Source organism: Phascolarctos cinereus, unplaced genomic scaffold, assembly GCF_003287225.1.
Source record: "Phascolarctos cinereus isolate Bilbo 61053 unplaced genomic scaffold, phaCin_HiC Scaffold_9;HRSCAF=440, whole genome shotgun sequence".
Lineage (NCBI taxonomy): Eukaryota > Metazoa > Chordata > Mammalia > Diprotodontia > Phascolarctidae > Phascolarctos > Phascolarctos cinereus.
Genome location: NW_027556402.1, coordinates 212,291,045 through 212,318,619, shown reverse-complemented (window position 1 = coordinate 212,318,619; position 27,575 = coordinate 212,291,045). Strand labels below are relative to the sequence as shown.

Genomic DNA, 27,575 nt, shown 5'->3' with positions numbered 1-27,575 from the left:
ACTGCATAATAAAAAGAATTTGTCCATTGTGAGCTATGGGGAGTGAACTGGGTGTAAGGTCAAACTGTTCTTCTTTCTGGGCAAAGGGTAGAACTATAATTTTTTTTTAAGTGAAAGCCTTTTCCCATATTTCTCTTTGTAGGAAGAAGAAGCAGTTATTTAGGGATCATCTATAGAATAAAGGAATTAGTCTAAAATTCACTAGATGATTTTCAGAGGACTTTCCAGCTTTAGTCTTCTATTATTCTATAGTCAGGGTAAGAATTTTTAAAAAATTTTTTTGCCAAGTTGGCAAGCATTTATTAATAATTGTGGTAAGACATTTAAAAAAATTCTGCCAAGTTAGCAAGCATTCATTAATAATTGGAGTAAGACATTTTAAAAATTTCTGCCAAGTTTAGCAAGCATTTATTTAGATCTATACTAGGTATTGGGGTTACAAAAATCAAAACTTAGCTCTTGACTTCAGATTGCTTTCTAAAGTATGGTACAGCAAAAAGAACTCTGAGTCTGTACTCCGTATTACCCCAGTGTATGGGACTTTGGGTAGTCTTAAGCACTTTTGATTCCCCTTTTCTCATTTGTGAAGTTAGGGGGCTGGACAGTGGGTCAGCAGTGTGATATGACAACCCTAGAAGGTACCACAATTTTAACTAGTATTAAGAGAATCTTGGTATCCGGTATTAGGAGGAGAAGTGACAATGCCACCATACTTTGACCAGCTCAGACCCCATCTGTAGCGCTGTGTTAGGGTGCAATGTTTTAGGAAGGATATTGACAAGCTGGCAAGCGTCCAGAGGAAGGTAAAGAGTACCGTCAGGAGCCTTGAGATTGGTTGAAAACTCCAGGAGTGTTTAGCCTGAAGAAGATTAGACATGGCAGTGTATACTTGGTAACTCTCTTAAAGTATTTGTATGGCTCCAGAGGACCCAACTAGGGAGCGAGGATAGAAGGCACAATGTGGCAAAATTGGGTTTGATTAAAGAAAAACAGTTTAGAGACGTGCAAAAATGGAATGGTCCACCTTGGCAAGTAGTGGATTCTTTTCCCCCAAAGGTCATCAAGCAGAGGCTGGGTGGTTGTGACCATTGATCAGATGTGTTGTAGATTGGCTTCTTGTCAGTGTTGGGGTGGACTAGATGGTCTCTAAAGGTCTTTCCTACCCTAGTACCCTGTGACCTCTAAGGTCCCCTCCAGTTTTAAATCCATTTATTGCCCCCGCAATCAAGAGGCTTCCCACAGGCTGAGGAGAGTGAGTTTGACAAGCCCTGTCTAGATCAATGAATCTCAGATTGGTGGGTGGTGTCCTGTAGTGAGAGAGTCGTCAATTTCTCTCACTGTTAGGGAGCCTCAGTAGTAGCTACAGACTGAAGGACATCAGTCGGCTGATTTGGCTGTAGAGCTCAGTGAAGGACTTTACAACGAGTGTGGGCTTGCCACTAGGTTTATTTCAAGTTTGGCGTGGCCCCCTTAGTTTGTTCTCCCCACAGTCTGAGAGCTCAAGGTTACCTTCCAGTGGATCAGATGATTGGCAGGTGCTTTCTCTTCCCCCTGTCCTCATGACCAGGCCCTCGATGCTTTAACTTGCTTTGAGATTCTGGGGGAGGGATCACTGTTTCCGTCTTATCTACTGGAATGACCTTGGAGATGTAAATTTGGTGACTGATAGCTCTACCCTTCTCAGGAGCTCTCAGAACTATGCATTGCCTGGACTCAAGGATTCCTTGTTCTGTTTTGCATTTCTAGGACTCTCAGTGGTATGTTCTTTCACCTAGGATGGGGCAAGATTGATGATTCTTTTTTTTTTTGTTTTTGTTTTTGCTTTTTGGTGAGACAATCGGGGTTAAGTGATTTGCCCAGGGTCACACAGCTAGTAAGTGTTAAGTGTCTGGGGCTGGATTTGAACTCAGGTCCTCCTGACTCCAAGGCCAGAGCTCTATTCACTGTGCTACCTAGCTGCCCCCTAACCTTTAATTTGTCAACCAGTAGACACATTAGCTCAAAGCAAAAGTATTTATTAAGACAGCATAGGGAGAATGGTAGCTATAGAAACATTACCCCTATAAACCTGAAGCACCCTCTACTACCAGGACACAGTATCCATGGGATGAATGGGCATATGTAGAAAAGGCATCTGCTAGTGAGGCTTCACCACATCTTTTCTCATTTTTATTCTTCCAATTTTTTGTTAATTTTTATCTTTACTCTTAAAAACTGGACATAGAGAGCAGATTCAATAACTCCAACATCAGAAATGAGTCATTTATTTTCTGTTAAAATAGACTCGACTTTTTTTGTTTTCTTATTTGGCCAAGGGAGCTCCCATCTCCAATGTCCTTTCTCTTCTTGCCAGGTCCTTGTGTGGCCCCCTCATATCCCCAGGTACCATGTCTCTGGTGGGAGGGTCTAGCTGGGCTCCCTGGCCTGCTCCTCTCCACAGTCAGACTTCTGACTATCAGAATTAATTCTCTTTCTCAAATCCTTAGCTGCCAGGGGTCACTTTTCTTGGAGCTGTTTCAACTGTCTTGGCTTCCTGTTGGATCTGGTGTCTCCTATTTGGGGAATAGCTCCATGGGTGATGAGGATGGGGGGGAGGGATACTCCCCTCCCTCCCTGTTAGGGGTGCAAGGGAAGAGGCAAAGAGATCTCTTATCTGAAGAGCTGGGTTCTTCCTCCTCCATCCTGGCTCACCTCAAGAATGCTATAGGTCACATTCCTTGAAGCTACTTCCTGCTCCGGACTCTTGTTCAGAGCTGGCAAGCTAGCTTTCCAAAGGCTGCTAACTGACCCTCTGGTTCCTTCAAAGAGAACCCACTTGGCAAAGGGGTAGTGTAGACACTTCACTTAACTCATGAACACCCTGTCTCTTTATGTGCCACCTCTGTGATTTCATCCCAGAAGGGTTGGGCAGGGAAAATCAATTGAATAGGGGATCCTAACCAACCTTCCTTCACCACAACTATAGAGAGAAACAGATAAGCAGAGGGAAAGACAGATAGAGGGAGAGGCAGAGAGAGAGGCAGAGAGACAGACAGACAGAGAGAGAGAGAAGACTGCTCACTGAGCACTGAATGAAGAGGTGTCATTTTGGCAAATGGATGTCTTGTTGTTTAATTGTTTCGGTTATATGTGGCTCTTTGTGACCCCATTTTGTGGTTTTCTTGGAAAAGATATTGGAGGGGTTTTCTTTTTCCTTTTCCAGCTTATTTTACAGATGAGGAAACTGAGGCAAAGAAGGTTAAGTGACTTGTCCGGGGTCATACAGCTAGTAAGTGTCTGAGGCCAGATTTGAACTCAGGGCTTCCTGACTCTGGGCCCAGTCTCTATCCACTGCACCACCTAGCTGCTAATTGATGTCTTAGGTACCTGCACCTCTGATTCTGGGGCTGTACTTCATGGCCTCTTATTGAAAGCCAGACTAGTAGATCTTGACAGAATATGCCTGAATTTCAGCAGTGTATCTGACAAAGCATCTCATGATATCCTTATAGACAAGATGGAGAGATGTGAGCTAAATGATAATGTAGAACCTGTTGGCCAGTCAGACAAATCCCACCTACCACTTCCCACCTGTGGGACCTGGGGCGAGTGATTTCCTCTTTCTTGGCCTTAGTTTTCCCATCTGTAAAATGAGGGGGTTGAATGAAATGGCCTGCCTGGTCCCTCCTGTGCCAAATCTCTGGTCTTGTGACCAGCAAGTAAGTATGAATAGATCAGTGTCAGCTTGGAATGAAGTCTCCCTGTGAGTGCCCCAGGGATTTGGCCTTCGCCCTGTCTTCTTCTACTGCTTCTTTCCCCCCAAGTAACTTGGATAAAGACAGAGATGGCATCTGTATTAAATTTCCAGATAATAGGAAGTCATGAGAAATAGCTGAACAACTGGATAAGAGAACTAGGGTCCAGAGAAGATCCTGACAGTCTGGACTGATGGATTTAAACTAAGATGAAATGTACAGGGATGCATGCAAGGTCCTGCACGTGAATGTTTTAAATCATTTACCACCCAAGTAAAAGATGGGAGAGGCACGATGACTACATGTCAGTGTGGTGGGAGGAGGGGATGTCCACTGAAAAAGCCGATGCAATCTGGACTGTGGTTAGATGGTCTGATGTAGTCTCAGTTATATGGCAAGCTTTTGGACAAGAGAGACGGGCGGTGTTTTTTCATTCTTGTAGCCCTATTGTTTAGCATCTTGTAGGTACTTTGTAAGTGGTTGTTATTATTGGAAGAGGGAAATGATGCACCCACTGTTCTCTGCCCTGGTCAGAACCCATCTGGGGTATTGTTTTCATTGGCGTACCTAATTTTAGAAGGGACTTTGATAAACTGGAGCCTTCCCCAAGCAGAGTGACCCAGAATGGGGAGGAGGGGGGTGGTTTAGGGACCTTGCTATATAAAGATTAGTGAGAGGAGGAAGGTAGTGGGGTCCTGGTGGCTGCCTTCAGGTATTTTTAGGGTTGTCTTGTGGAAATGAGATTTGTGTTTTTGTGCTTGACTGCAGAGGGTAGAATGGGGACAGACAAGCAGAAGTTATTTAAGAGATTTGGGCTCAAATAAGGAAAAACTTTGTGAGCAGCTAAGTGGTGCAGTGGATAGAGCGCAGGAAGACTCATCTGCCTGCGTTCAAATCCTGCCTCAGACACTTACTAGCTGTGACCCTGGGCAAGTCGCTTCACCCTGTTTGCCTCAGTTTCCTCATTTGTAAAAAGAACTGGAGAAGGAAACGGCAGACCATTCCAGTGTCTCTGTCAAGAAACGTGAAATGGGGTCACGGCTGAACATCAGCTAATCAGCACTGTCCAATGGCATGGCTGGAGCCCTGTCTCTTGAGGTCTTCATGAAGGGGCTAAATGCCCACTTGCTGGAGTTGTAGGAGATAGTGTTTAGCTAGTGGTTGGATTCAATAGTCCTCGAGGGGCTGTAAGATTCTAATAATTCTGAAGTCAGGGGTGCTTGGCTCTGTGTCCCAGGAAGAAGCTTGCTGTATGGCAAAGCTTGGCTCTTTGCAAAGAGGAAGGACTGAATCTAGGTTCTCCTCTGACTGTCTTAACTTGACCTTGGGGAACTCCTCTGGGGTTTAGTCTGTAAGTGATTGACCTAAGTAATAGGACCAGAGATTTCTAGTTGGAATGGAACTTTGAGGTCATTGACTCCAACCCTCTCCTTTTGCAAATGAGGTTATCAAGACCCAGAAAGATTCTAAGTGACTGGCCCAGGATTACCCAGCGAGTAACTGTCTGAAATGGGATTTGAAAAGTCAGCCAGTCAGTACACATTTATTAAGTGCCTCCTGGGTTCTAGGCACTGTGCTGAGTGTTGGGGTAAGCTCAATTTACCAGACTGTACTGCCTGAAGTATGGCCCTGGGGGAGGGCAGGGGGGAAGTGGTTCTGGCCTGAACCTCTAAGTTTCTTTACTGAATTGTAACAGAGAAAGGCTTTCCTAAGAGAGTTGTTGCCTTGTTGCTTCTTCTTCTTTTTTTGGGGGGGGTAGGTGATGGAGTTAAGTGACTTGCCCAGGGTCACACAGCTAGTAAGTGTTATGTGTCTGAGGTCGGATTTGAACTCGGGTCCTCCTGAATCCAGGGCCAGTGCTCTATCCTCTGTGCCACCTCGCTGCCCCACATGCCTTGTTGCTTCTTGAGCTGGCTCCCAGGGTGCAATGGTTAGAGCTCTGGGCCTGGAGTCAGCAAGATAGGAATTCAGATCCAGCCTTGGAACTTACTAACTGTATGACCAGGCAAGTCACTTCAACTCTGTTTGCTTCAGTTTCCTCATCTGGGGGCAGGGGGAGGGAATAATAACAGCACCTACCGCCTAGGGTTGTAAGAATCAAATGAGATATTTGTTAAGCTCTTAGCACAGTGCCTAGCAGGTATGAGGTGCTTAATAAATGTTTCCTTCCTTCCTTCTTTTCCCTCTTGTTTTGCTTCTTCCTTCCCTCCTTCCTTCCTTCCTTCCTTCCTTCCTTCCTTCCTTCCTTCCTTCCTTCCTTCTTTCCTTCCTTCCTTCCTTCCTTTTCCTTTTCTTTTGCTTCTTTTTTTCTTTCTTATTCTTTCTTTCTCTCTTTCAGTCTTTCCTTTCTTCCTTTCTCTTCTTTCTTTCTACCTTTTTTCTTTTTTTCCTTCCTTTCTCTCTTTCACTTTCTTTTTCTCATCTTTCTTTCCCTTTCTTTTCCTTTCCTTTCCTCTCCTCTCCTTTCCTTTTCCTCCCTGTCTCCCACGGAATTAATCTTTGTCCACCCTACTTGAAATACTCTCCTAAACTGTGGTATTGCTGTTGAAAAACTGGTGACTATTTTTATTCTGCATCTGTTGCTTACAAATGTGTCCAAGGAGGCAGTTACATGGAGAGGCAGCTCTGCCTGACCAGACAAGGGGCCTTTCCCTATCCACCTGCCCCAGGCAGAGAGAACTCTTCCAGGCCTTCTGGCTGAGAAATGAACTGGGAACTTGGACCCTGAATGAAGTCACTTAGGTTGAGCTGAGTACATTTCTAGCCTGTGCTTAGCTTCCCCATTCTCCCCGGAAAGGGGCGGGGTAGAGAAATAAGGGTTAGCAGCAGTCACAGGGCATGGTGAGAGGAGCAGGACACAAGGGGCCAGAAAGGTACGGGGGAGCCAGCAGAGGACCGGGAGAGGCAGGGCAGTGGGAATTGGGAACTGTGAAAGAGAGGGATAAAGGCAGCTGGAGGGGTGGGTCCTGAGAGCTGCAGAGGCCATGGGAAGGGGAGAGGAGAGGGGAATCTTGGGAGTCATGAATGGGAGGAATGAACTCTGAAGGGAAGATGGGAGGGCACTCGAGCATGGGGTGCTGGAAAGGGGAGCAGCGTGGGTCATTAATTCTCCCTTGGACTCGGGCAAAATCTCCCTTGGCCAGTTTTCAGGAGAAGTTGTACTTTCTGTCTTTGGAGAATTGGGAGTTGTTCCGACACTTAGGAGATGGTGGAAAAGGACATGGAGGACTTTGGTGTAATGTGGAGAATGCCTGAGTCTTAAAGGGAGGGGGTGAGACTCTCCTGGTGCTAGGCAGTGGACCTGAAGCTTGGTGCTTGTTCAGGGGTGCTGGGGACTGCAGCCCCAGATTACCTACCACATGGGGCCTTGTGGAAAGGCCCACATAACCCCCTGTGTCTCTAGAATGTCAACCGAGTGACTTTGAGCTTCTGCTTGGGGTCCTGGTTTTACCCTTCTCCTCACCACCCCAAACATCTTTATGCAGCTAGGTTCCTTCCTAGGGGACTGTCACTGTCACCTCCCTGGTTTTAAACAGGGCTGTGTGGAAGGTTTGGCAGATGAGAAGGGGTACAATAAAACCAGCCTCCTTGTGCGCAGCGCCCAGGAAGTAGTGGTGAGAAGGTTTGGGGGTGGAGGCCAGGCCAGCTTGGGCAGCATAGTCTCTTTAGCCAAGAACACTATTGAGATAAGCTAAGCCTCTGATGATCCCTTCTGAGAGTGCAAAGCGGAAATTCTTGGTGATGCCCTTGCCTCTTATCTCTGCTGCAAAGCTGGGAAAGGTTGAAACCTCTAGCTTCCCCAAGCTGGGCTGTGGTGGAACTGGGCAGCTCAGGCCAAGTCTCCTGGGAAGAAAGCTGGTCTGTTGGTGTCCTGGTCCTGGCTAAGGGGCAGCTCAGGGCCATGTGGATGCCTGGTGCTGCATTCCTCACAGGCTGAATAGTTTAGAATGCAGGTGAAAGCCCCCTCTCCCCTTGAGCCACATGGCCCAGTCCTTCCTCTGGGCCTGTCAGCTTCTAGCTGGAGAATTGTGACCTCTTCCCCAGACTCCACAGCTTCACCCCAATCTCTCCTCTTCAGGGGCTCCTGTACAGTTTCATCATTGCTCGGCTCATCTGATTGGAGGCCTTGGGAATTTCCCATGGCCTCTCTGGTCTCCTCATATCCCAATTCCTACTTAGTAATACAACCCCATTACCCAAAAGGCTTGTGCCTTCAGGCTGAATAAGTGAACATATGGAAACATTTTGCAAACCTTAAAATGCTCTATAAACATTAGCTATTATTGTTGTTGTTGTTATCGCAGGGCTCTTGAATGGACAAAATATAGGGGCTTGAGTCAGTCAGTAAAACTCTCTGAGACCCTTAAAGACTTGGGTCATGTTTGGGTATGGCTGGGGCTGGAACAGAGCACGTTCTTGAGGTGACAGCTCCTTAGCTTAGAAACAATATTTCTTCTAAGAAGGTGCTCTAAGAATATCTGTCTGAAGTAGTTGAGGGCAAAGCTTTTGTGTAAGCTGGGGGATGGAGGGGAGGAGGTGACCTCTGAAGGTGCTTTCTGGTCCAAAGAGTCTGGGATTTAGTATGGCAGAACAGAAGACTTCACAGGTAGGGTATGCGCATCACATTTGTAGCTAACATGAAAGCTTGGGATAAGTAACACATTGGATCCGGAGTCAGAAGCTAAAAAGATCTTAGCCGGACAGAATATTGGGCAGAATTCGGATTTTGTAGGGATAAATGTGGAGTCTTAAACTTGACTTGAAGAAAATCCTCTTCATAGCAGTTAATCTGAAAAAAAGAAAAGGGGATTTGGGGAGACTGCAAGTTTAATATGTCAGCAACGGTAGGGCAGACAAGAAGAGTGTCAGCCTAGTGGAGTGGGTAAAGCAATGGATTTGCATTCAGGGAGATCTGAGTTCAAATTCCATCCCTGACCTGCCTAGCTTTGTGATCATGAAGCCTCTGTTTCCTCATCCGTAACTTGGAGGTAAGAACACCTGTGGGACCTGCTTTCTAGGTTTGTCATGGGATTCAGATGATATTTGTGAAGTGTCTTGCAAACCGTGACAAACTATAGAAATGTCAGTTATTATTTATATTAATAACAAGGCTCATGCAATCTTAGGCTGCATTAAGAGAGGTATAGAGAGCCTGGCTGTGCGTGTTTGGGAATACAGGTTTTCCCACCTGGCCCCGCAGCCAGCTAGGAGTTGGTTGCTAAGCAGTAGGCATCTCAGCAGTTCCAATTTAGGAAACACAGTGATATGGAATTAACTCGTGATGCTGCTGCTGAATGGGAAAAGGGAGAGAAAAGCGGGCTTTTGGTTCTTTTATTCTACGCGCCTCTGGTGGGGCCCAGGCTTAGGATGTGATGGGGGTTTGTTTTGGCCAGTCTCCTAGCACTTGGTACTCCCCTCTTAGCGACCTTCAGACCACTGCTGGAGAAGTGTTCAGCTCTGGATGCCGCTTCTTACAAAGGGCATGGTGTTCAGAGGAAGGGAGCTAGGGGAATGAGAGTCCTCAAGCTCAAAGGACGGGGGGTGTTTAGCTGGAAGTTACAAAAAGGTAAATTTAGACTTGACTTAAGGGAAAGTTTCCTGCCAGCGCGATCTAGAAATGGGATGTGATGCTTTGAGCAGAGATTCCCCCCTCACTGGAGGTCTGCAGGTAGATTAGGGGGCAGGACGGACTAGAAAGCCTTCAAGGTCCTCTCCATCCCTGAGATACTGTGACTTTGAGCTGGGTCTGGACCACTGGGCCCTGCTGCTACTTAAGGAATGTGTCTGCTCTCTGCATAGCCTTGTAAACAGCTGCTGGCCCAGGCAAGTTATGCACTGTATGTTTAACATTGTGCCTCAGTGTTGAGCATAGTGCCTGGCATGATCTTAATAATAAGTCTTCCTTTCTTCCTTCTTCTCTTCTTTCTTTCTCTCTCTTTCTTTCTTTCTCTTCCTTCCTTTCTCTTCCTTCTTTCTTCCTTCCTTCCATTCATTCTTTCCACCCTCCTTTCTTTTTCTTTCTTCCTTTCTTTTTTCTTTCTTTCCTCCTTTTCTGTCTTCCTTCCTGCCTTTTCTTTCTCTTCCCTCCCTTCTTCCTTTCTGTGTCTTTGTTTCTTCCTACCTTCCCTCCTCCTCCTTCCTTCCTTCCTTCCTTCCTTCCTTCCTTCCTTCCTTCCTTCCTTCCTTCTTTCCTGGAGAAAGAATCCCTGCACTCATCTACTTTACTCCTTCAGTACTTCTAGTTCAGCAGGCTGGTGAAACCATTTACTGGGCTGGTAGATTTTACGTTCCCTTTTGTAAGTCTGACTGCTGGGGTCAGCCCTGCTCAGGGCTTTGGAACAGTTACAAGTCATTTTAATAACATGAGTCTGTTACGGGAAAATGTTTGCTCAGCCTTGCTCAGACACTGGGGACTCTACTGTACTTGGGTGTTTGGGAATCACTTAATCCAACCCCAGGTCCTTTCTTGACCCCTCCTTGACTCATTAGTTTACAGAGACTTTTATTGCTCCAACTGCAGTCTAATTAACTGTGACTAAAATTCCCCCATCTTTATTTTTTTTTCTTCTAAAAGGCATTTCCTAAATTCATTGTGGTTTTTCATGGTAACAACAAGAAGTTGATTCCCCGATTCAGGAGAATCTTGGCTTTGGAAATTGTGAAATCCCCAGGATCATGGGAGTAGATTTTCATCATGTGCATGAGGATCCATTTACTTGAAAGTTATCTTTTCTTACTTTGGAGGGCCCTTCATGGCATTTTCCTTTTTCTTCAAACCCCATGCCCTGATCAACTGTCTTCTTTTTTATTGCTAGCAAAGACAGATCTGGTCTTCTCCCACCATGCAAAAATCTGAGGCTTTTTTTTTTTTGAGGGATATGGTTTTCTAATTTGGCTCACCAGCTAGGAGTTGGTTGCTAAGCAGTAGCCATGTTAAGGTACCAAGTCAGGAAACATAATAATATGGAGTTATTGGGCCCGAGACCCGTGGCTAAACAGTGAGAAAGGAAGAGAAAACTAGTCTTTGGGTTCTTTTGTTCTGTTCCCTTCCTGGTGAGTCTCAGGGCCCCAGACTTTGGCTGTGATGGGAATTTGGCTTTTCTTCTTCCAGTCTCATAGCACTTGGTGCTCCCTTTATACATCTGTATTTTAATTTATATTTTGTATATCTCTCTCCTTATCTCATCTTCCTTCTAGGGCTAGGACCACAGCTTATTTATCTTTAAATGACCCCCAGCTTCCTTGCTTGTGCTAGGCACATCACAAATGTTTGTGGAGTAAATGAATTGGTGGCTATTTCCCTTGCTAGCTACTGTCAGGAAGTAAATGCCTCAATCTGGAAACAATGACCCGAGGAGTCTATGGAGGAGTGCACTCCTTCCACAGCTTTCTTCAAGGTTCAGTTCAAATGCCATCTCCTGGGAAAAGGTTTTCCTGCTCTCCCAGCTTCCATCATCTTGAAATTTCTTGGTTTTATTTAGTTTTTGGATTCTTTCAGTAGAATGTTGGCTTCTCAAGGGCAGGGATTTTTTAAATTTAAATTTAATTTTTTTTGCCTTTAGATTCCCAACGCCATTCATAAAACTTAATGTTGAGTTGATTTCAGTTGGTTGAAGGAAGGAAGATGAGAGGACAGGCATGGAAAAGGCTTGGTAGCTCCACAAATAGGTGGCCCCTTCAAAGCTTCAAAGAATATGTACTTTGTTAAAACAAATATGTTTTAGATTTGTGGAACTGCTGATTTGAGAGGAAGGGAAGCTAGTTTATGTGAAGGGCAGGAGTTAGCATGTTAAGATTAAGAAATAAGTGGATGGATGGATAGATGGATGGACGGACGGACGGACAGACGGATGGATGGATGAATGGACAGATGTATGGTCCAGTATACTCAAGCACTGTGTATAGGTACATAGGTGACTAATAGCTGTTTGTTGAGTGGATGGCTAGTTACACTAATAAATAGGTAATGGGTTGAAGCTGTGGCAAATCTGGACAGCATAGTAAAAAGGAAAGACATCACCTTACTGACAAAGGTCCATGTAGTCAAAGTTTCTAGTAGTAATGTATGGCTGTATGAGTTGGACTATAAGGAAAGCTGAGTGCTGCAGAATCAACGTTTTTGAATTGTGGTGTTGAAGAAGACTTTTGAGAGACCCTTGGACAGCAAGCAGATCAAATCAGTCAATACTTAAAGAAATTAATTCAGACTATTCATTGGAAGGTCAAATACTGAAACTGAAGCTTATATAGTTTGGTCACATCATGAGAAGACAGGACTCACTGGAAAATACCGTGATGTTGGCAGAGATTGTAGGCAAAAGGAGAAGGGGACAGCAAGAAGATGAGATGAATGGATAGTGTCATGGAAGCAATGAACATGACCTTGGACAGACCTTGGGAGATAGTGGAGGAAAGAAGGGCCTGGTATGCTATGGCCCTTGAGTCAGACACAGCTCAACAACAACAACAAGAAGAAAAGGTATTGAAAGCCAAGGGCAGATGAGTCAGAGGGTGGTTTCCACAGTAGCTGGGGAGAAGGATGCCTTTTGGCAATCAGCCTACCTCACCTTGGAAGGAGAGTTGTCTTAAGGTAAGTTGTGTTTCTTTTCCATTCTCCCACCATGACAGGGAGGGCAGCCCCACAGCTAAAGGTCCTCTCATTTGGTCTATTTCTGGAACTCTGGTTCCTTGATTGGTAGACTGGTCTGTATGGAGAATCAGCTAGATTTTGAGCCCAAGAACCAAGCCTTCCCTATCTTAAGCACTTTGGGAAGAGGTAGAATGGCCACAGTCCTGATTTGGAGTCAGAAGAACTGGATTTGAGACAAAATTCTCCTTACTACCTGTGTGATCTTGGGCATACTACTTAACTTCCTGGGCCTCAGTTTCCTTGTCTGTAAAATCATAGGATTAATTGACCTGTATCAGTCCTCTTCTTTCTCTAAATTCTCTGATCCTTGTACTTAGTAGGCACTTAATAAATATTTGTTAAAGTTCAGGGAACTGTCTCTTTACACTTCTTGGCCAGTGTCCGTTCACCTCAGCAGGCATTAAGGTGCTTTGTTCAAGGACTAGATAGTTAACATACCCTTGGCTAGAGGAACATCGATGGGTTGAACCCATGGAAAACCCAGTCGTCTAGCATCATGAGAATTTGCCTAGCCTGTGTTCCACCTTATGCTTGGGTCAGAAGATTCACAGGCTTTATCTACTCTTTAAAAATAGTTGATATCTTGTTTTTACATCATCTTCCTTTTTGAATATGCCTCTCTGCTTACCAAGTCACCCCTTGTAATGAAGATTTAAAAAGAAAAAACAGTTCAGCAAACTAACCAATACATCAGCTGAGACTGGCAACATACATCAGTGTTCCCCAACTTTGTGAAGAAGGGGGGAAGGTAAACTTTCTATCTCATCTCTAGAACCAGGTTTGGTTACTGTAATTACATCGCATTCGGCTTTTCTTTTTCTTTCCATTTACTCTGTAATAGTCATTATGTATATTGTTTTCCTGGGTCTGCTTATTTCACTCTGCACCAGTTTTTGTAAGCCTTCCTGTGATTCTCTCATTTGCTTTTTTATAACACTGTATTCCATTACGTTCACAAACCACAGTTTGTTCAACCATTCCCCAAATTAGGTATCGACAGATACCTAATTTGTTTCCAATTCTTTTCTAAAATCTACCTGTCAGCCAACAAGTACCTCTTATGTATTGGGCCCTGTGCTAGGCACTGGTCATATAAATACAACAAATGAAATAATTCCTACCCTCAAGGAGCTTCCAGTTCAGGAGAGATAACTGGTACATCTGTAAATAAATGCAGAGCACATCTAAAGAACATAAATACAAAGCAGATAAATGCAAGGTGGTTAGGGAGAGAGGGCACCAGCAATAAAAGCTCCATGTGACACTTAGGCTGAGTTTTGAAGGAAACTCTTGATTCTGGGAATGCAGAGGGAGGGCATTCCAGACATGGGAGACAGCCAGTTCAAAACACGGAGATGGGAGCTGGATTGTCATGTACAGGAACACCAACCAGTATGGCTGGATTGTAGTGTGTGGGGAGGGAGTGATATGTGCAATATGGCTATAAATGTAGGTTGGAACCATGTTATAAATGGTCTTAAATGCCAGACGGAAGAATTTATTCTTGATCGTGAAGACAATAGGGAGCCATGTGTCTAGAGAGAGGGGAGATGGATACAAGAAATGATGTAACTGTAGGAAGGTGATTTGGTGATTTGGATATCCAGCTAATTATGATTGTTGGGAAGGAAGATGATGATGATGGAGAAGTTCCAAACATGGGTGACTGGAAGAATGGGGGGAACCCCAGTGGAAGTAGAGAAGTTAGGAAGAGGGGTGGGATTTGGGAGTGGGATAATTAATTCTGTTTTGGACATGTGTTGGAAATGCTTGTGGAACATCTAATTTGTCGTGGCCAGCAAATGGTTAGGACGGTAGAACTGAAGCTTTGAAGAGAGATTGGAGTCAGAGGTGATTGATTAAACCAGCGAGAGCTGATAAAATCATCAGGTGAAAGGACCCAGGACAGACCTCCACCCTGTTCCCTTGTTCAGGAGTCTTAATGGCTCCCTGCTGTCTGCAGGGTCAAGTCCAGACTCATCATTCTGCCATTCAAGCTCCTCCCCGTCTCCTCTCTTACTTGTTTTTCCAATCTTGTCTTGCCTGTGTTGAACCCTTGCCCCCAAACAGGCCGTATGTGCCTTTTTATGCCTTGCTGCTGCTGTCTCTATCCACAATGCTCTCCCCATGCCTGCTTTTAAAAGTTTTTTAAATTTTCTTTATTTTTTTTTTAATGAAACAATCCCTGCTTGCAGGGAGCTTATGTTTTGTTTTGTTTTGTTTTGTTTGGGCAAGGCAGCTGGGGGTTAAGTGATGCCTACTTTTGGTATTCTGGTATATTAGTGTAGTGTAATTTTCTTTTTCTTATTTATCTCCTACACTGGCAGCTAGGTGACACAGTGGAAAGAGTGCTAGGCCTAGAGTAGGAAGACCTGACTCCAAATCCAACCTCAGACACTTAGTAGCTGTGTGACCCTGGGCAAGTCACTTAACCTTTGTCTGCCTCAGTTTCCTCAACTGAAAAATGGGGATAATAACAGCACCTACTTTGCACTTGTGAGGATCAAATTAGATTTTAGCACAGTGCCTGGCACATAATAGGCAATTAATAAATGCTTGTTTCCTTCTTTTCCCTTCCCCCTTCAATGTGACTAACAGAGGACCAAGCTTCTGGGAAGTACGCAGTAAATATTTTTAAAAGGAGTGAATTGAATACTCGTAGAGTTATTGAAAAGAAATTAAGAGAAGTCGTGGCTCTTGAAATGATAAGATCAAAGCAGGGGCTTCTGTGATGTGCCCAAGATGCTAGATCCTGAACTTTGCATATGCAGAGGCTGGGGCTCAGAGAGAAGAGGTAGAGCTGACTCCAGAATCTTCTGGCCGCCCTGTGTCACTGGTGTGTCTGTGTGCTGCTTTGAAGACTCCTTCCATCCCCTCCATCACTGTGGAAGGGGTTATCCCCGAGGGCTTGTCCCTCTGTCCATGGAGGCCTGTCTGCTAAGTGTGGAAATAGCCTAGAATGTCAGCGAGAGACATTTAGGTTAGCCTGGAAAGTTGGTCGAGCACTGGACTGGTTAACAGAGTGAGAACCACTGGAAATCCTTTAAAAACAGGTTAAAGTGAAAAAGCAGATCTGGACTTTCCTCTTCCCTCCCCCCATTCCCCAACAACAACAAGGACAGAGCAGGATCGGAAGAACTTACAAAGGTTTGAAAAAATGTGGATTTGGGCTCTTTGTCTTTGTCTTTTAATTAAAAGAATCTAAACTCAGGATTAAAAAAAAATAAACCTCAAGGTTAAAGCTTCTTTTGTCTTAAAGAGATTGGATGAATAGAGGCAGGGGGACAGAAAAGCTGATGGCTGAAGGCTCCTTAAGGGTTTTTATAAATGAAAAACCTCAGGGTTTGAATTTTGCCTCTGGATACTTCCTAGCTTTGTGGGCATGGCCAGTTATTTCATTTCCCTGAGCCTCAGTTTACCCATCTGTAAGCCAAGTAGAGGAATACATGTATGCCAGTCATCCGGGGTTGCTGTGAGGATCACAAGGCATGTGTGTGGATCATTGGGCAAACTTCAAAGGGCTCTGTGAGCGTCAGCTGTTCTGTCCTACAGCTGGGGGCTTTGGAGGCAGGGGGGTGGTCCAGTGCAGGGAAGACCCTGAAGGTGTTGGCATGTTTCCTTTGGTGCTCAGCGTAGGAAGGGTTCCCAGGGCCCGCTTCCTTCCTTGGCTGGGCACACAGGGGAAGGAGGGTGCTAAGGAGGTCTTGTCCTATGCCAGCATTTGGAATGGGGGTGGAGAGATGGGGATGGGGATGGGGAGGGAAAGGGAGCGCGGCTTCTGGACAAGAGGGCCAAGATCTGTTTGGAGCCATCCAGCTGCAGACAGCAGCATGACTCATGGGGCCGAGGGGGCCTGAGGGGGGGAAGAGCCACTTTATTTGGTTCACAGGAATCTTTTTTTCTTGTCTGTGCGTGTGTGTGTGTGTGTGTGTGTGTGTGTGTGTGTGTGTGTGTGTCTTTGTGTGGCTGTCTGTGTATGTTTGTGTCCCTCTTCCCTTCTTCCTGCCCTCTTCCCTTCTCCCCTCCCCCCCACCCTCATCCTCCTCTGCAGGAGATCTGCCCAAGGAGAATCCATATGAGGATGTGGACTTGAAGGGCCGACGGGCAGGACGAAAATCCCAGCCACTGTCTGAGAACTCCCTAGACTCTTTGCACAGGATGTGGACTCCCCAGGACAGGAAGTACAACAACCCACCACCCCAGGTAACGGCACCCCCTTTGCAGACAGCGTGGGGTCCTGCCCTCGGTGGAATGGAGCAGGGCAAGGCCGGCCTGGGGCCAGGGTGCCGGCCCTTTAAAGGCCTCATCAGCTCAGCCCCTTTGTCCTAACCCCCTTCTTTGGGGGTCCAAGGTCCGGTGCTACCTAATGGTGTATTTGTGGGGGCAGCAGGGCGCTGGGTATCCCTGGCACAGACACCGTGCCTGCTCTGCATTTCTGCCGTGCCGCATGGATTTGGGGTTTGAGCCTGTCCTGGAAGGGGCTCCTCTGCCTTCTCTTCCTCTTTCCTGTGAAGGCTCCAGTGTTGATATGACTGTGCTGCAAAGCTTCTTTAGTCCTCCCTCCCACCCCCCAGCCCCCAAGTGAACATGCCTTTGGTCAGAGAATTTGCATTCAATTCAGCAGCTCTACCAGAAATGACCTCAGCCATGGCTTTAGGGAGGGGGCGTATGGAGGGCTTGGCTGCAGCCAAGTGTATAACCTAGTATATACTTATTATACTAAGCCCATAACATAGAGGAGGGGGAGGGGGAGAAAGAGAGGGTTCTGAGCCAGTTAAAGCTGCCTCTGTTGGGGGGCATGTGGTCCTTTGTACGTCTGGGGGAGGGGGGAGGATAGGAAGAGGGAGAAAGTCAAGGGAAAGATGAAAGGGACATTTGGCATCATGCCTATTTTATCTGGATGGATAGAAGATAAGGTGATTTGGGATGCATTTGATTCAACCAGTGTGAATTGTCTGCTTTGTAAATTCAACACATATTAACTACCTCCTGTGTACACTGAAGTCCTGATGCTTTCACATGGCCTGGGGCTGACCCTGGTTTCTCAAGGGCTATGCCAGCAGAGGACAGGTTCTGATAAGGAATTTTTTTTTCTTTTTGGTGAGGCCGACTGCCTTAACTGGGGTTAAGTGACTTGCCCAGAGTCACACAGCTAGTAAGTGTCAAGTGTCTGAGGCCAGATTTGAACTCAAGTCTTCCTGACTCCAAGGCAGGAGCTCTATCCACTGTGCTACCTAGCTGCCCCCCCTGGAAAGCTTTTTAAAATTTTTTTATTTTAATTTTTTTTCTTTCTGGTGAGGCAGTTGGGGTTAAGTGACTTGCCTAGGGTCACACAGCTGATGTCAAGTATCTGAGGCCAGATTTGAACTCAGGTCCTCTTGACTCCAAGGTCAGTGCTCTATCCACTGTACCACCTAGCTGCACCTCTGGAAAGTTTTTTAAATAGAGGCCTGGAAGCAAACTACGCGCTTGTTGTTTGAAGACTCAGACAAGGTCAGAGGAGCCTTGTTACCAGATCAGCCGCAGGATGGTGAATGTTTTGACCACGGCAACTCTAGAAGATCATTGATTAAGTAGCAGAAAGTTTGAGACCTGAGCTGGTAGGGGGAGCACTCATAGAAAAGAAGTGACACATTTTTGAAGTATTCAAGTCCTGGTGCAGAAAACTGCTCTCTGCTGAGAGAAATTCAAGAGTTAGAGAGGATTCAGTCCCTGCCCACAAGGAGTTTACAGCACTTCACTGTTCCCCTGTTTCCTCAGGTTCTCTTGACCCTCTACATCAGTTGTTCAAACTCAAAAAAAGAAACGGCATCCCCTAACCCGCACATAAATATCCCTGTGGGCCACATGCTCTAGTTTTAAACTGTGCTAGTTTTAATATAATGTTATTTATGTTTTACTGTATTTCTATTTATTTTGTTAAATATTTCCTAATTACATTTTAATCTGATTCCGACGGCACTAGGAAGTATCCTGGGCCACATGTTAGCCACTGCTTCTCTGTGCCAATGGAAGAGCCCCTTTCCCAGGATACTCCTGAAATGATGTGTAACCCCAAAATTATTTCCCTTGGCTTTGGAATGATTTACATGATTGATTTTTCTGCAGATTTATTGCCTAGTATCCTCTGCCTAGGCTAATCTTCACATAGGTTTTCATTGCTTGACTGATTGGTTTAGTGAAGGATGTAAGAGGGGCCTGGCTGGACAGTGATGGGAGCTGAGCCAATATTCACAATATACGGAGAAGGCAGTTCAGGTTTTTGGATACTGAGCATGTTTCACCCAGGGTATAATCAATGTCTTGGAGCCTAAAGCAGCCTTGTGTATAGAGGGAACCAGCTCAGCTGAACCCCAGTGGATAGCTAGAAAAAAATCTAGGGGGTCTTTTTCCTGGGCTGGGGTCAATGTGGAGAAGATGGAGAATAGGCATAGGTAGTGTGAACTCCCTTCGTAGCAATGTTCATATGGAGAACTGGGGGATGTGGCAGAGGGGGACCCTAGGCGGACACAAAATCAGACTTCACTCCTTCTGAGGCACCAGCTCTAAGGCTGTATGACTACACGGAGGGTGTGAGGCAAGCCCAGACAGAATGGGCAGGCAGGCATGGAATACAAGTGCCTTTCCCTCAGAGCTTTTGTGCTAGCACCCAGAGTAGATGAGGGCCCAGGGCTTGGGAGGAGGCACGGATGGGCAGTAGGGGAACCTTGCTCCCCAGCCTTCTTCCTCTGAAGACATCTGGGAGCCCCTTCCCAGCTACACGCTTTTGTTGTGTCCTCAAAGCATAGGAGAAGCTTCCTACTTGCTCCTGTTCATTCTCTCTTCTCTCTCTCTCTCTCTCTCTCTCTCTCTCTCTCTCTCTCTCTCTCTCTCTCTCTCTCTCTCTCTCTCTCCTCCCTCCCTCCTCCTTTCCCTCCTCTCCCTTCTCCCTTTCCTTTTCCCTTTTTCCCTCTCTCCTCTCTCTTCTCTCTTGTCTCTGCTCTCTCTCTAAATTCAGTCAGGTCACATTTATTGAGTACATATGTGTGAAACACTACTTGGAATCTTTTAACTTTTGTTATTTGTACTAATACCTATATCTCCCTCCCTCCCTTTGTTTATTTATCTTATAGCATTCTTTTTTTTTTTAAATTTTGAGTTTCAAATTCTGTTCCTTTGTCCAGCACTTCCACTCCCCGTTCCCTACTCTCTTAGTTGAGCTAAGGTTTTTCTCATCCTTTGTCTTCTCCTTTACTGGTATTGATGTTTCTGTTCCCTCCATGAGCCCTGGTTCCCCGACCAGTTAAGGAGAGGCCGCTTTTGTATCCTGAGACCCTCTTGGCATTGCTAGTCCATTTTCTGACAGCTGAGACCCTGGAAGAGAAAGGAGGCGAGGAGAGTGGCTGTGATGGAGGAGGGGCCTGGGCACTCTGGGAGCAGCAGCCAGTGGTTACTATAGTCAGGCCCCAGGAGAGAGAGGCTGGGGAGTCTGTAATGAGCCCCCTCCCCTATTCCGTCTCCCCCACCACAGCTCTCCCTGAAATCCGGCACCCAGTCTTTGCGCGTCGGGAATTGGTCCGAGAGGAAGGGCCACCGGTTGCCACGGTTACCCAAGAGGCATAGCCATGATGACATGCTGCTGTTGGCCCAGCTGAGCTTGCCTTCCTCACCCTCCAGCCTCAACGAAGACAGCCTCAGCACCACCAGTGAACTGCTGTCAAGCCGCCGTGCCCGCCGAATCCCTAAGGTAGCCTTGTTGGCCGGGAGGGCTGGGCATTTCATCTCACTGCCAGGGCCTTCATCAGCTGTTCCCTTCACTTCTGGGCCCACTGCCCAGGGCACTGTCAGGAAGTCTCACGCCCATCCGGCCATCTTTGCTGCACATCTCCATCAACAAAGAGGGGAGTAGACCTCACTGCTTGGCGCCATGAAGGTTCTAATGAAGAGCCGGCCTCTGGCTTTGGGAAGATCCCAGTTTGATGGGAGACATGGTTCTCACACCTAGGGAGCTTCTAGTCTGGTGGAAAAGATATGGCACTTGCTGTCAGGAAAGGGCCCAGTCTGAGAGGAAAGATCCTATTCCTCCCCTTGTAGAATCCCCTCTGGGAGTTTCCAGCCTAATGGGAGAATCTCTCACTGACCCTGCCTTCCAGTGCCTTCAGATCAAATAGGGAAGACTTGATTTCCTCCCTAAAGAAGCTCCTAGTTTGATGAGAGAGATACACACACAGAGAATGACAAGTAGATTTGAGCATCCATTTCTATATGTCATTACACTTAAATACATCTCTAGGCACGAATAAATCAACAAGCATTTACTTAGCATCAAGTGTGTAAAAGAAACTGTGCTAAGTACCGGGATACAACCTTGCTGTCCAGGCACTTACATTCTACTGGGGAGGCAATGCAAACTAGAAAATAAACACAAGGCGTCCTCTTCTGGGCTAGAGAACCAGCAGGTAGATCAGGAAAGGCTTCCTTCTGAAGGTTGGAAAGGTAGGTTAGGGCTAGACTGTGAAGATTTCACCTTTGCAACATCTCTCAAATTCACCTCCTTCTCTCCTCTGACACTGTCATCTCCCTGGTGCAGACCCTCATCACCTCGCGCTGGACTATCACAATAGCTACTGGTGGGTCTGCCTGCTTCGTGTCTTTCCCCACTCCAGTCTGTTCTCCATTCAGCTGCTAAAGTGATTTTCTGAAAGCACAGGTCTAAGCACATCACCCCTCTCTCCCCCATGATAAACTCCAGCGGCTCTCTATTGCCTCCAGGATCCGAGGCAAAATGCTCTGTTTGGCATTCAAAGCCCTTCATAACCTAGCCTCCTTCCACCTTTCATGTTCTTATGCCTTACTGCTCACTATTTCTCTTCCATCCAGTGACGCTGACCTTCTGGCTGTTCCACGAACAACTTTATCTGTTGGCTCTGGGCATTTTCTCTGGCTCTCCCCCATGCCTGGAATGCTCCCCCTCTTCCATTCTGACCACTGACTTCTCAGGCTTCCTTTAGGTCCCAACTAAAATCCCATCTTTTGCTGGAAACTTTTCCCAACCTCTCTGAATTCCAAAACCTTCCCTCTGTTAATTGCCTCTTATTTATCCCGTGTATAGCTTGCTTTGTATATATTTGTTTGCATGTTGGTCTCCCAAGTTAGATTGTAAGCTCCTTGAGGGCAGGGACTGTCCTTTGTCTCTTTTTGTATCCCCAGTGCTTAGTGTAGTGCCTGGCATGTGGTAGGTGCTTAATAAATGTTTATTGATTGATTGACTTTTAAAAACAAGCCAAGGAGTTTATTTTTGATCTGAAAGACAAAAAGTTGCTATTGGGGTTTATTGAGCAGGGGAGCTATGTGGTTAGATCTTCACTTTAAGAAAATTATTTTAGCCCCTTTGTGGAGGGTAGGAGTGGGAGACAAGGAGGAAGCTATTTTAATAATGTAGGTGAGAGCTGATGAGGGCCTTAACTAAGGTGGTGACTTTGTGAGTGGAGAAGGCAGCAGATGAGAGAGATGTTTTGTATCTATCAGTACCTCTCTGGAGAAGCAATCTGCAGACTGACTTCCGAAGGACGTAGGTTGTATTCTTGTCCCTCCCCCCCACAACGCTCTATAGTGGAGCAGGATTTAGCCAAGGGGGTATTTTTAGATGACAAACAATGCTTGGGTATATTGGGAATTTAGCTCCTTCCTGTCCAGTCCCAAATACAGTCAGGGAGAAAAAGATTCTTTGTTCCTGTCTTTTCTTCTGGGAAGCCTTGCCTGCAGGAGGTGATTTCATTCCATCAAAGAAGAATATAGAGATCCCATAGCTTCTCCGTTTTCTTATAGTTTCTTCCACTGCGCTGTTCTGCTTTCACCTATTTGCCATGTAGGGAGGGCATTCCGTTTCTTCTGTTTGCCTCAGTTAGCAGGCTTGCATCTACCCTCAGATGGATGAGTCTGTCTTGCCCAGCCTCCCTGCCCCTGGTATTTACAGAAGCCTTTCATGGTACCTTGGGGCAAGGAGGAATTAGAGAATTGGATCCCACCTAGAGATGCTTTGTTCATCCTCATGGAGACATCCCTGCCCTCAACATACTCTTAGCCTAATAGCAGCACGTAGTTGCCTGCCCCGTAAAGACACAGAATAGGCAACTATATTCTGTTATCAGGCGAAGAGGAAAAAACTCTTCCTGAGGGCAGTTGGTGGGATCATTTATTTCCAGGTCAGTAAAGGCAAGAAGAGAAATGGGTGCCATGAATGTGGGAGGAGGGTTTTCTGGAGCAAGGGCATGCAGCTTGGATATCGGGTTAAGGATCGTTTCCGTCCCTTCGGCTTAATGATGGGAGGAGCTGCAGCTCATTGCTTGAACAATGGTGGTCATGGAGTCCATTGTCAGGCCAGGTGGGGTGCAGGGCTAGAGCCCAGAGGATCGGTAGCCTCATTGGATAGAAGCATGTCTTTGACGTGGAGGGTAAGAGGGCTTAGCCTCTCCGGGCATTCACCCCTTCTGGCATCTCTCATCCAGCTTGTCCAGAGGATCAATTCCATCTATAATGCCAAGCGGGGCAAGAAGAGGTTAAAGAAGCTGTCGATGTCTAGCATTGAGACGGCATCACTGAGAGGTAAGCTGGAAAGCATTTCCTGATTGGTGCAGGCATCCAGGTGCCCAAACTTAGCTGGCATTTTTGAGTATTTGAACACACCTCTCACTACTTCTGCCCACTGTCCCATCCTTAGGTTGTCCTCTAGGAAAGAGGGCCCTGGTGAGGAGGAGGAGGAGCAGCCTCAGTGTTACCCCATCAGAGTCCTGTTCTCCCCCTGACCTTTGCCCCAGGGGAGTGGGGAATATGGGGCTTGGGCAGTGGAGTGGACTAGAAATCGGGAGACCTGGACGGTGAGTCCAGTATTCTTTCTGGTACATCTTACTGTCAGAGCCTCGTATTCCCCACGAGGTTCTCTCTGTACCTCAGTTTCCTCATCTGCAAAATGAGGGCAATGATCCTTGTATACAGGACTTTTGTGAAGAAAATACATTGTAACTCTTAAAATACTCTTTATAATTGTAAACTGTCATTATACTATTGTGTCACAGAGTGGGTAGGTAGAAGGACTTAGAGGGCTCTTGTAAGTTCTCTTGGTGTAAGAAGGTGTGTGTGTGTGTGTGTGTGTCCAGCAAGATGGGGAGGCAGGGGAACCCTCTCCTCTCCATGGGAAGGCAAACCCTTTTCTCCACATGCATTCAGTTGTTCCTGTATGTCTGGGCCTGCTTGCGGACAGCTCACTGACCCACTAACTTTATTTTATCTGGAGTTACTTAACTTGGTTGTTAAGAAAGAGTGAGGTGCCAGTAAGGCACATTGGTGCCACCAGGTACCCCATGCCAGGCATTCACCTCCTCCCTGGGGCAGTTAGCTCCCTGCTGCCCCAGGGCCACAGAGAGCCCTCCTCCCTCCATCCTTGCTTGTTCATGGTAACTTTCCATCAGTCATAATCAAGAGAGGTGCTAGTAAGTGTTCAACATCCATCTCCCTACCCCCCTCCAAAAACCAAAAAACGAAAAACCAGCCACCAGGCGGGACACACTTAGAAGTTTAAATTGCATAATTTGCATTAAGTTGCAAAAATTTTCTCCATCACTTACTGAAGTCTTAAATCAACAACTATAAAAGTGTCAAGTCTTGATTTTGTAGCATTTTTGCCTATTTCTAAGGAATAAATGCTCATGCTGAACATTTAACGATTGGCTCTTGGGAGCTGCGGTACACCCCTGTACAGAGCTTAGCACAATACCTGACGCATAGTAGGTACTTAACAAATATTTGTTGACTGATTCATGAGGAAGAACAAATAGGAGAGTGCGGAGGGCTTGGCACAAACTCATCGTGGCCACCTGCCTAATGCATGCTTCACCAGTTGGGGTTTGGGCATATCGGGCTCCTCTGGGAAGGGTGATGAAGTATTGTTTCTATTACTTTTACAGATGAGAACAGTGAGAGTGAGAGTGATTCTGATGATCGATTTAAAGGTGAGGGGGGGGTCACTTTGGGAGGGGCATTGTTATGTTGATGCATGGTGCAAGGAGTCATTCCTACAACCTGAAATCTACTCCCTCTTCCTTTCCCCCAAAAGGGAACCATGTAGACTCATTGGATTTACAATGACAATGGGCCTTAGACTGAGTCCTTGGTAATTGAACCAGGACAAGAGACAAAGGTGAGAGGCTAGTCCCTCAATTGTCTGCTCAGAAGGACTCAACCCTAGAACATCCAAGCAGTTTTCACCCTTGTTCAGAGGAATGGAGTGGCCTCCAGGCTCAGCCTGGTGTCCCATGGGCTTGTGGCTCAGATGTCCCACACTGGTTGGGGCATGGGAGGCTGCGGCTAGGTGGGGAATAGGCCGTCAGGGCTGGGCATGGAAGAGAAACCACAGGGATGGATGAGAGTTAAATTCCAGGTGTTTCTCATGTGAGCCTGACGTGATGTAGCCAGCTCCAGATGGTTCCCTTTGAGCATATTTTTATGGAAAAGTGTCACCTGTTTCTAACCCTGCCCCTGTGTGCCCCCAGCTTGCTGCCAGTGAGATTGGAGAGCCAGATGTGCCTGTCAGATTGTGCTGGGAATGTGAAGAGTCAGAAAGGGCAGGGGAGGATTACAGCCATCCCTTCTTGATGGCTAGAAAGGAGCCTCAGACTCTCTAGAATCAGGCCCTTCAGGGGTCCACTCCTACTCTCTTCTCAGACAGAAGGAGAGAGTCTTACCTGGGGTGCTTATTTTCCCCAAACCTTAGCTTAGCTTGGTTAGTACTTTCCACCTTCTCCCATCCTACTGTACCCTCAGTGAAAACTATAGTTCAGCCTCCTTCATTGTTGAAAGTAAGTGGGAATTTTCTCCCTTTCTTCTTCTCTTTCCTCTTTCTTTTTTGTCCTTTTTTGATCCACTCCTTTCAGGGTAGCCAACCAGGACAAGATAGCCTGTGGATTGCTAAGGGTCTTTCTTCAGCATGAGTGAAAACTGCTCACAATGAACAAGCTTCTTTGGACAGCCAGATGGGTCCTTGTCCTGTGAGAGGGTGCTTAGGTTTTGAGATCGGTGTGGGACTCTGTGAATGGTGGGGTGGGAGGCAAGGAGCTGAAGGGATCCTAGGCAGATATACAGAGAAGGACTTCTTGGACTTTTGGCTCCAAGCATGGCTGTTGGTATGACCTCAGTTGCTGTTGGAACACAAAATCCACCCAAACTGGGGGGATGTAGGAGTAGCTAATGGCATACTTCCTGACCTACCCCCTGACTATGGCCCAGTCTCTAGGGGCAGGCAGAAGGGAGGTAGCGGGGAATAAGCAATCCAAGGAGGCCTGGAGGCATCCCAAGGAGCTAGGTCCAACCATGATTTAGCCATGATGTATTCTAAGAGATTAGGCCAGGAGCCATCCTTGGAGGTTGGGCTCATAGAATCCTATAGTTGTTGGGGGCCTCTGAGGGTCTCTGGTCTAATCCTTACCTGAACCATAATCCTCTCTGTAATATATCTGATAGTCATCCAGCATTTACTTGAAGGCCTCCAGTGGTAAAGAACTCCCTCCCTCCCAAGGCGTCCCATTCTACTTTTGGACAACTGTCCTCAGGAGGTTTTTTTTTGTCTGTCTTATTTAATTGTCCTAATGTTTACTCTCTTCAGCTTCTCCATTTTGCTTCCGGTTCTTCTGTCTGGGGTAGAGCAGAATGAATCTTAAACCCTCTTCCTTGTGATGGCTTACCTTCAGATATTTGAAGAATAGCTATCCATCTGGTCCCTAAGACTCCTTGTCTCCAGTCCCTCCCACCAACCTCCATGTCATTGCTTTGAGTTCCCTGACTCTCCCAGTTGCTTTTCTGCCCACTTCAGCATATTGATGTCCTACTTCACCTTTGCGTTGCTGCCCAGACCTCTGAGGATAGTTCTCCAGGTGTGGCCTGAGCAAGGCAGAGTGCAGCAGGACTGTCCCCTTCTCGGTCCTGGAGGCTATGCTTCTCTTACCACTGCACAAGACCAAGATTAGCTCATACTGAGCTTGTGATTCACTTGGGTCCTTTTTAACATGAGCAGCTGTCCAGCCTCATCTTCCCCCGCCTGTCCCCCCCAAGCCTCTGTTTTTGCAACTGATTTTTATTTTTATTTTTATTATTTTTTCACTAGGCAATGGGGTTAAGTGACTTTCCCAGGGTCACACATCTACTAAGTGTCAAGTGTCTGAGGGCAGATTTGAACTCATATCCTCCTGACTCCAAGGCTGGTGCTCTATCCACTGAGCCACCTAGCTGCCCCTGGGACTACAGTTATCTTGCTGAGATGTCATCTCAAATTCAGACCATCCTTTTTGAGATTTTTTGCTGGATCCCACTTCTGTTAACCAGACACATTTGCAATCCCTCCCTCCCTTGTGCTGTCCTCAAATTTGATGCATATGACAACTCTACTTTCATCTCAATCACTGATTAAAACATTAAATAGGCCAGGTTCAAATCCGGAGCAGTGTAGCAGTCCATTAAAGATCGCCCTTCTGGCTGACGGTGATTGATCCTTTGGTCACTGCTCATTGGGTTGTGGCTCTTATGAGTTGTGTTCTCCTGGGCACAAATTATGGGTTGGTTTCTTCATCTCTAACATGGGGATGATAATTCACCACCTGCCACATTGTGAGACAAGCACTTTGTAAACCTTGTTGTTATTCAGCCATTTCAGTTATGTCTGACTCTCCATGACCCCATTTGGGGTTTTCTTGGCAAAGATACTGGAGTGGTTCGCCATTTCCTTCTCCAGCTCATTTTACAGATGAGGAAACTGAGGCAAACAGGGTTAAATGACTTGCCCAGGGTCACACAGCTAGTAAGTGTCTGAGGCCAGATTTGAGCTCAGAAGAGGAATCTTCCTGACACTTTATCCACTGAGCCCCCTTGTAAACCTTAAAGCATCCTATAGCATGTGAATTGTCATTACTCGGGGGTCTGGTTGGTCAGCCAATTCCAAATCCGTTTTATTGTACTATCTACCATCCAGTCCATACTTCTCCATCTTGTTCCCAAGAATATAAGAGAGACCTCGCCATGTAGCTTGCTGAAATCCAGAAGTAGGGCATTAACGTCTTGTCCGCTCCAAGCAATGGCCCTATCCCATCACTGATCTTCTCTTTCACTCAGTATAGTTTAAATACCTGTTCTTAATGTATTTTTCATTATTCTCAAGCCTCAGCTCA

General features: G+C 46.3%; 1 protein-coding gene across 6 annotated transcripts in view; it reads left to right on the top strand.

Moving 5' to 3' along the window:
* DENND2B (DENN domain containing 2B) overlaps positions 1 to 27,575 on the top strand; it is a 207,670-nt gene that overhangs the window by 156,151 nt on the left and 23,944 nt on the right. For 4 of the 6 annotated variants that reach the window (XM_021002004.2, XM_021002003.2, XM_021002005.2 and 1 more), the window contains 4 exons: positions 16,436 to 16,587; positions 19,895 to 20,110; positions 22,872 to 22,968; positions 24,327 to 24,371. In XM_021002004.2, the coding sequence (XP_020857663.1) occupies positions 16,436 to 16,587; positions 19,895 to 20,110; positions 22,872 to 22,968; positions 24,327 to 24,371 (510 nt within the window). Of the gene's footprint in view, positions 1 to 6,515; positions 6,608 to 16,435; positions 16,588 to 19,894; positions 20,111 to 22,871; positions 22,969 to 24,326; positions 24,372 to 27,575 lie in introns of those variants that run through there. The other 2 variants (XM_078148551.1, XM_021002007.2) reach the window with 2 other exon arrangements.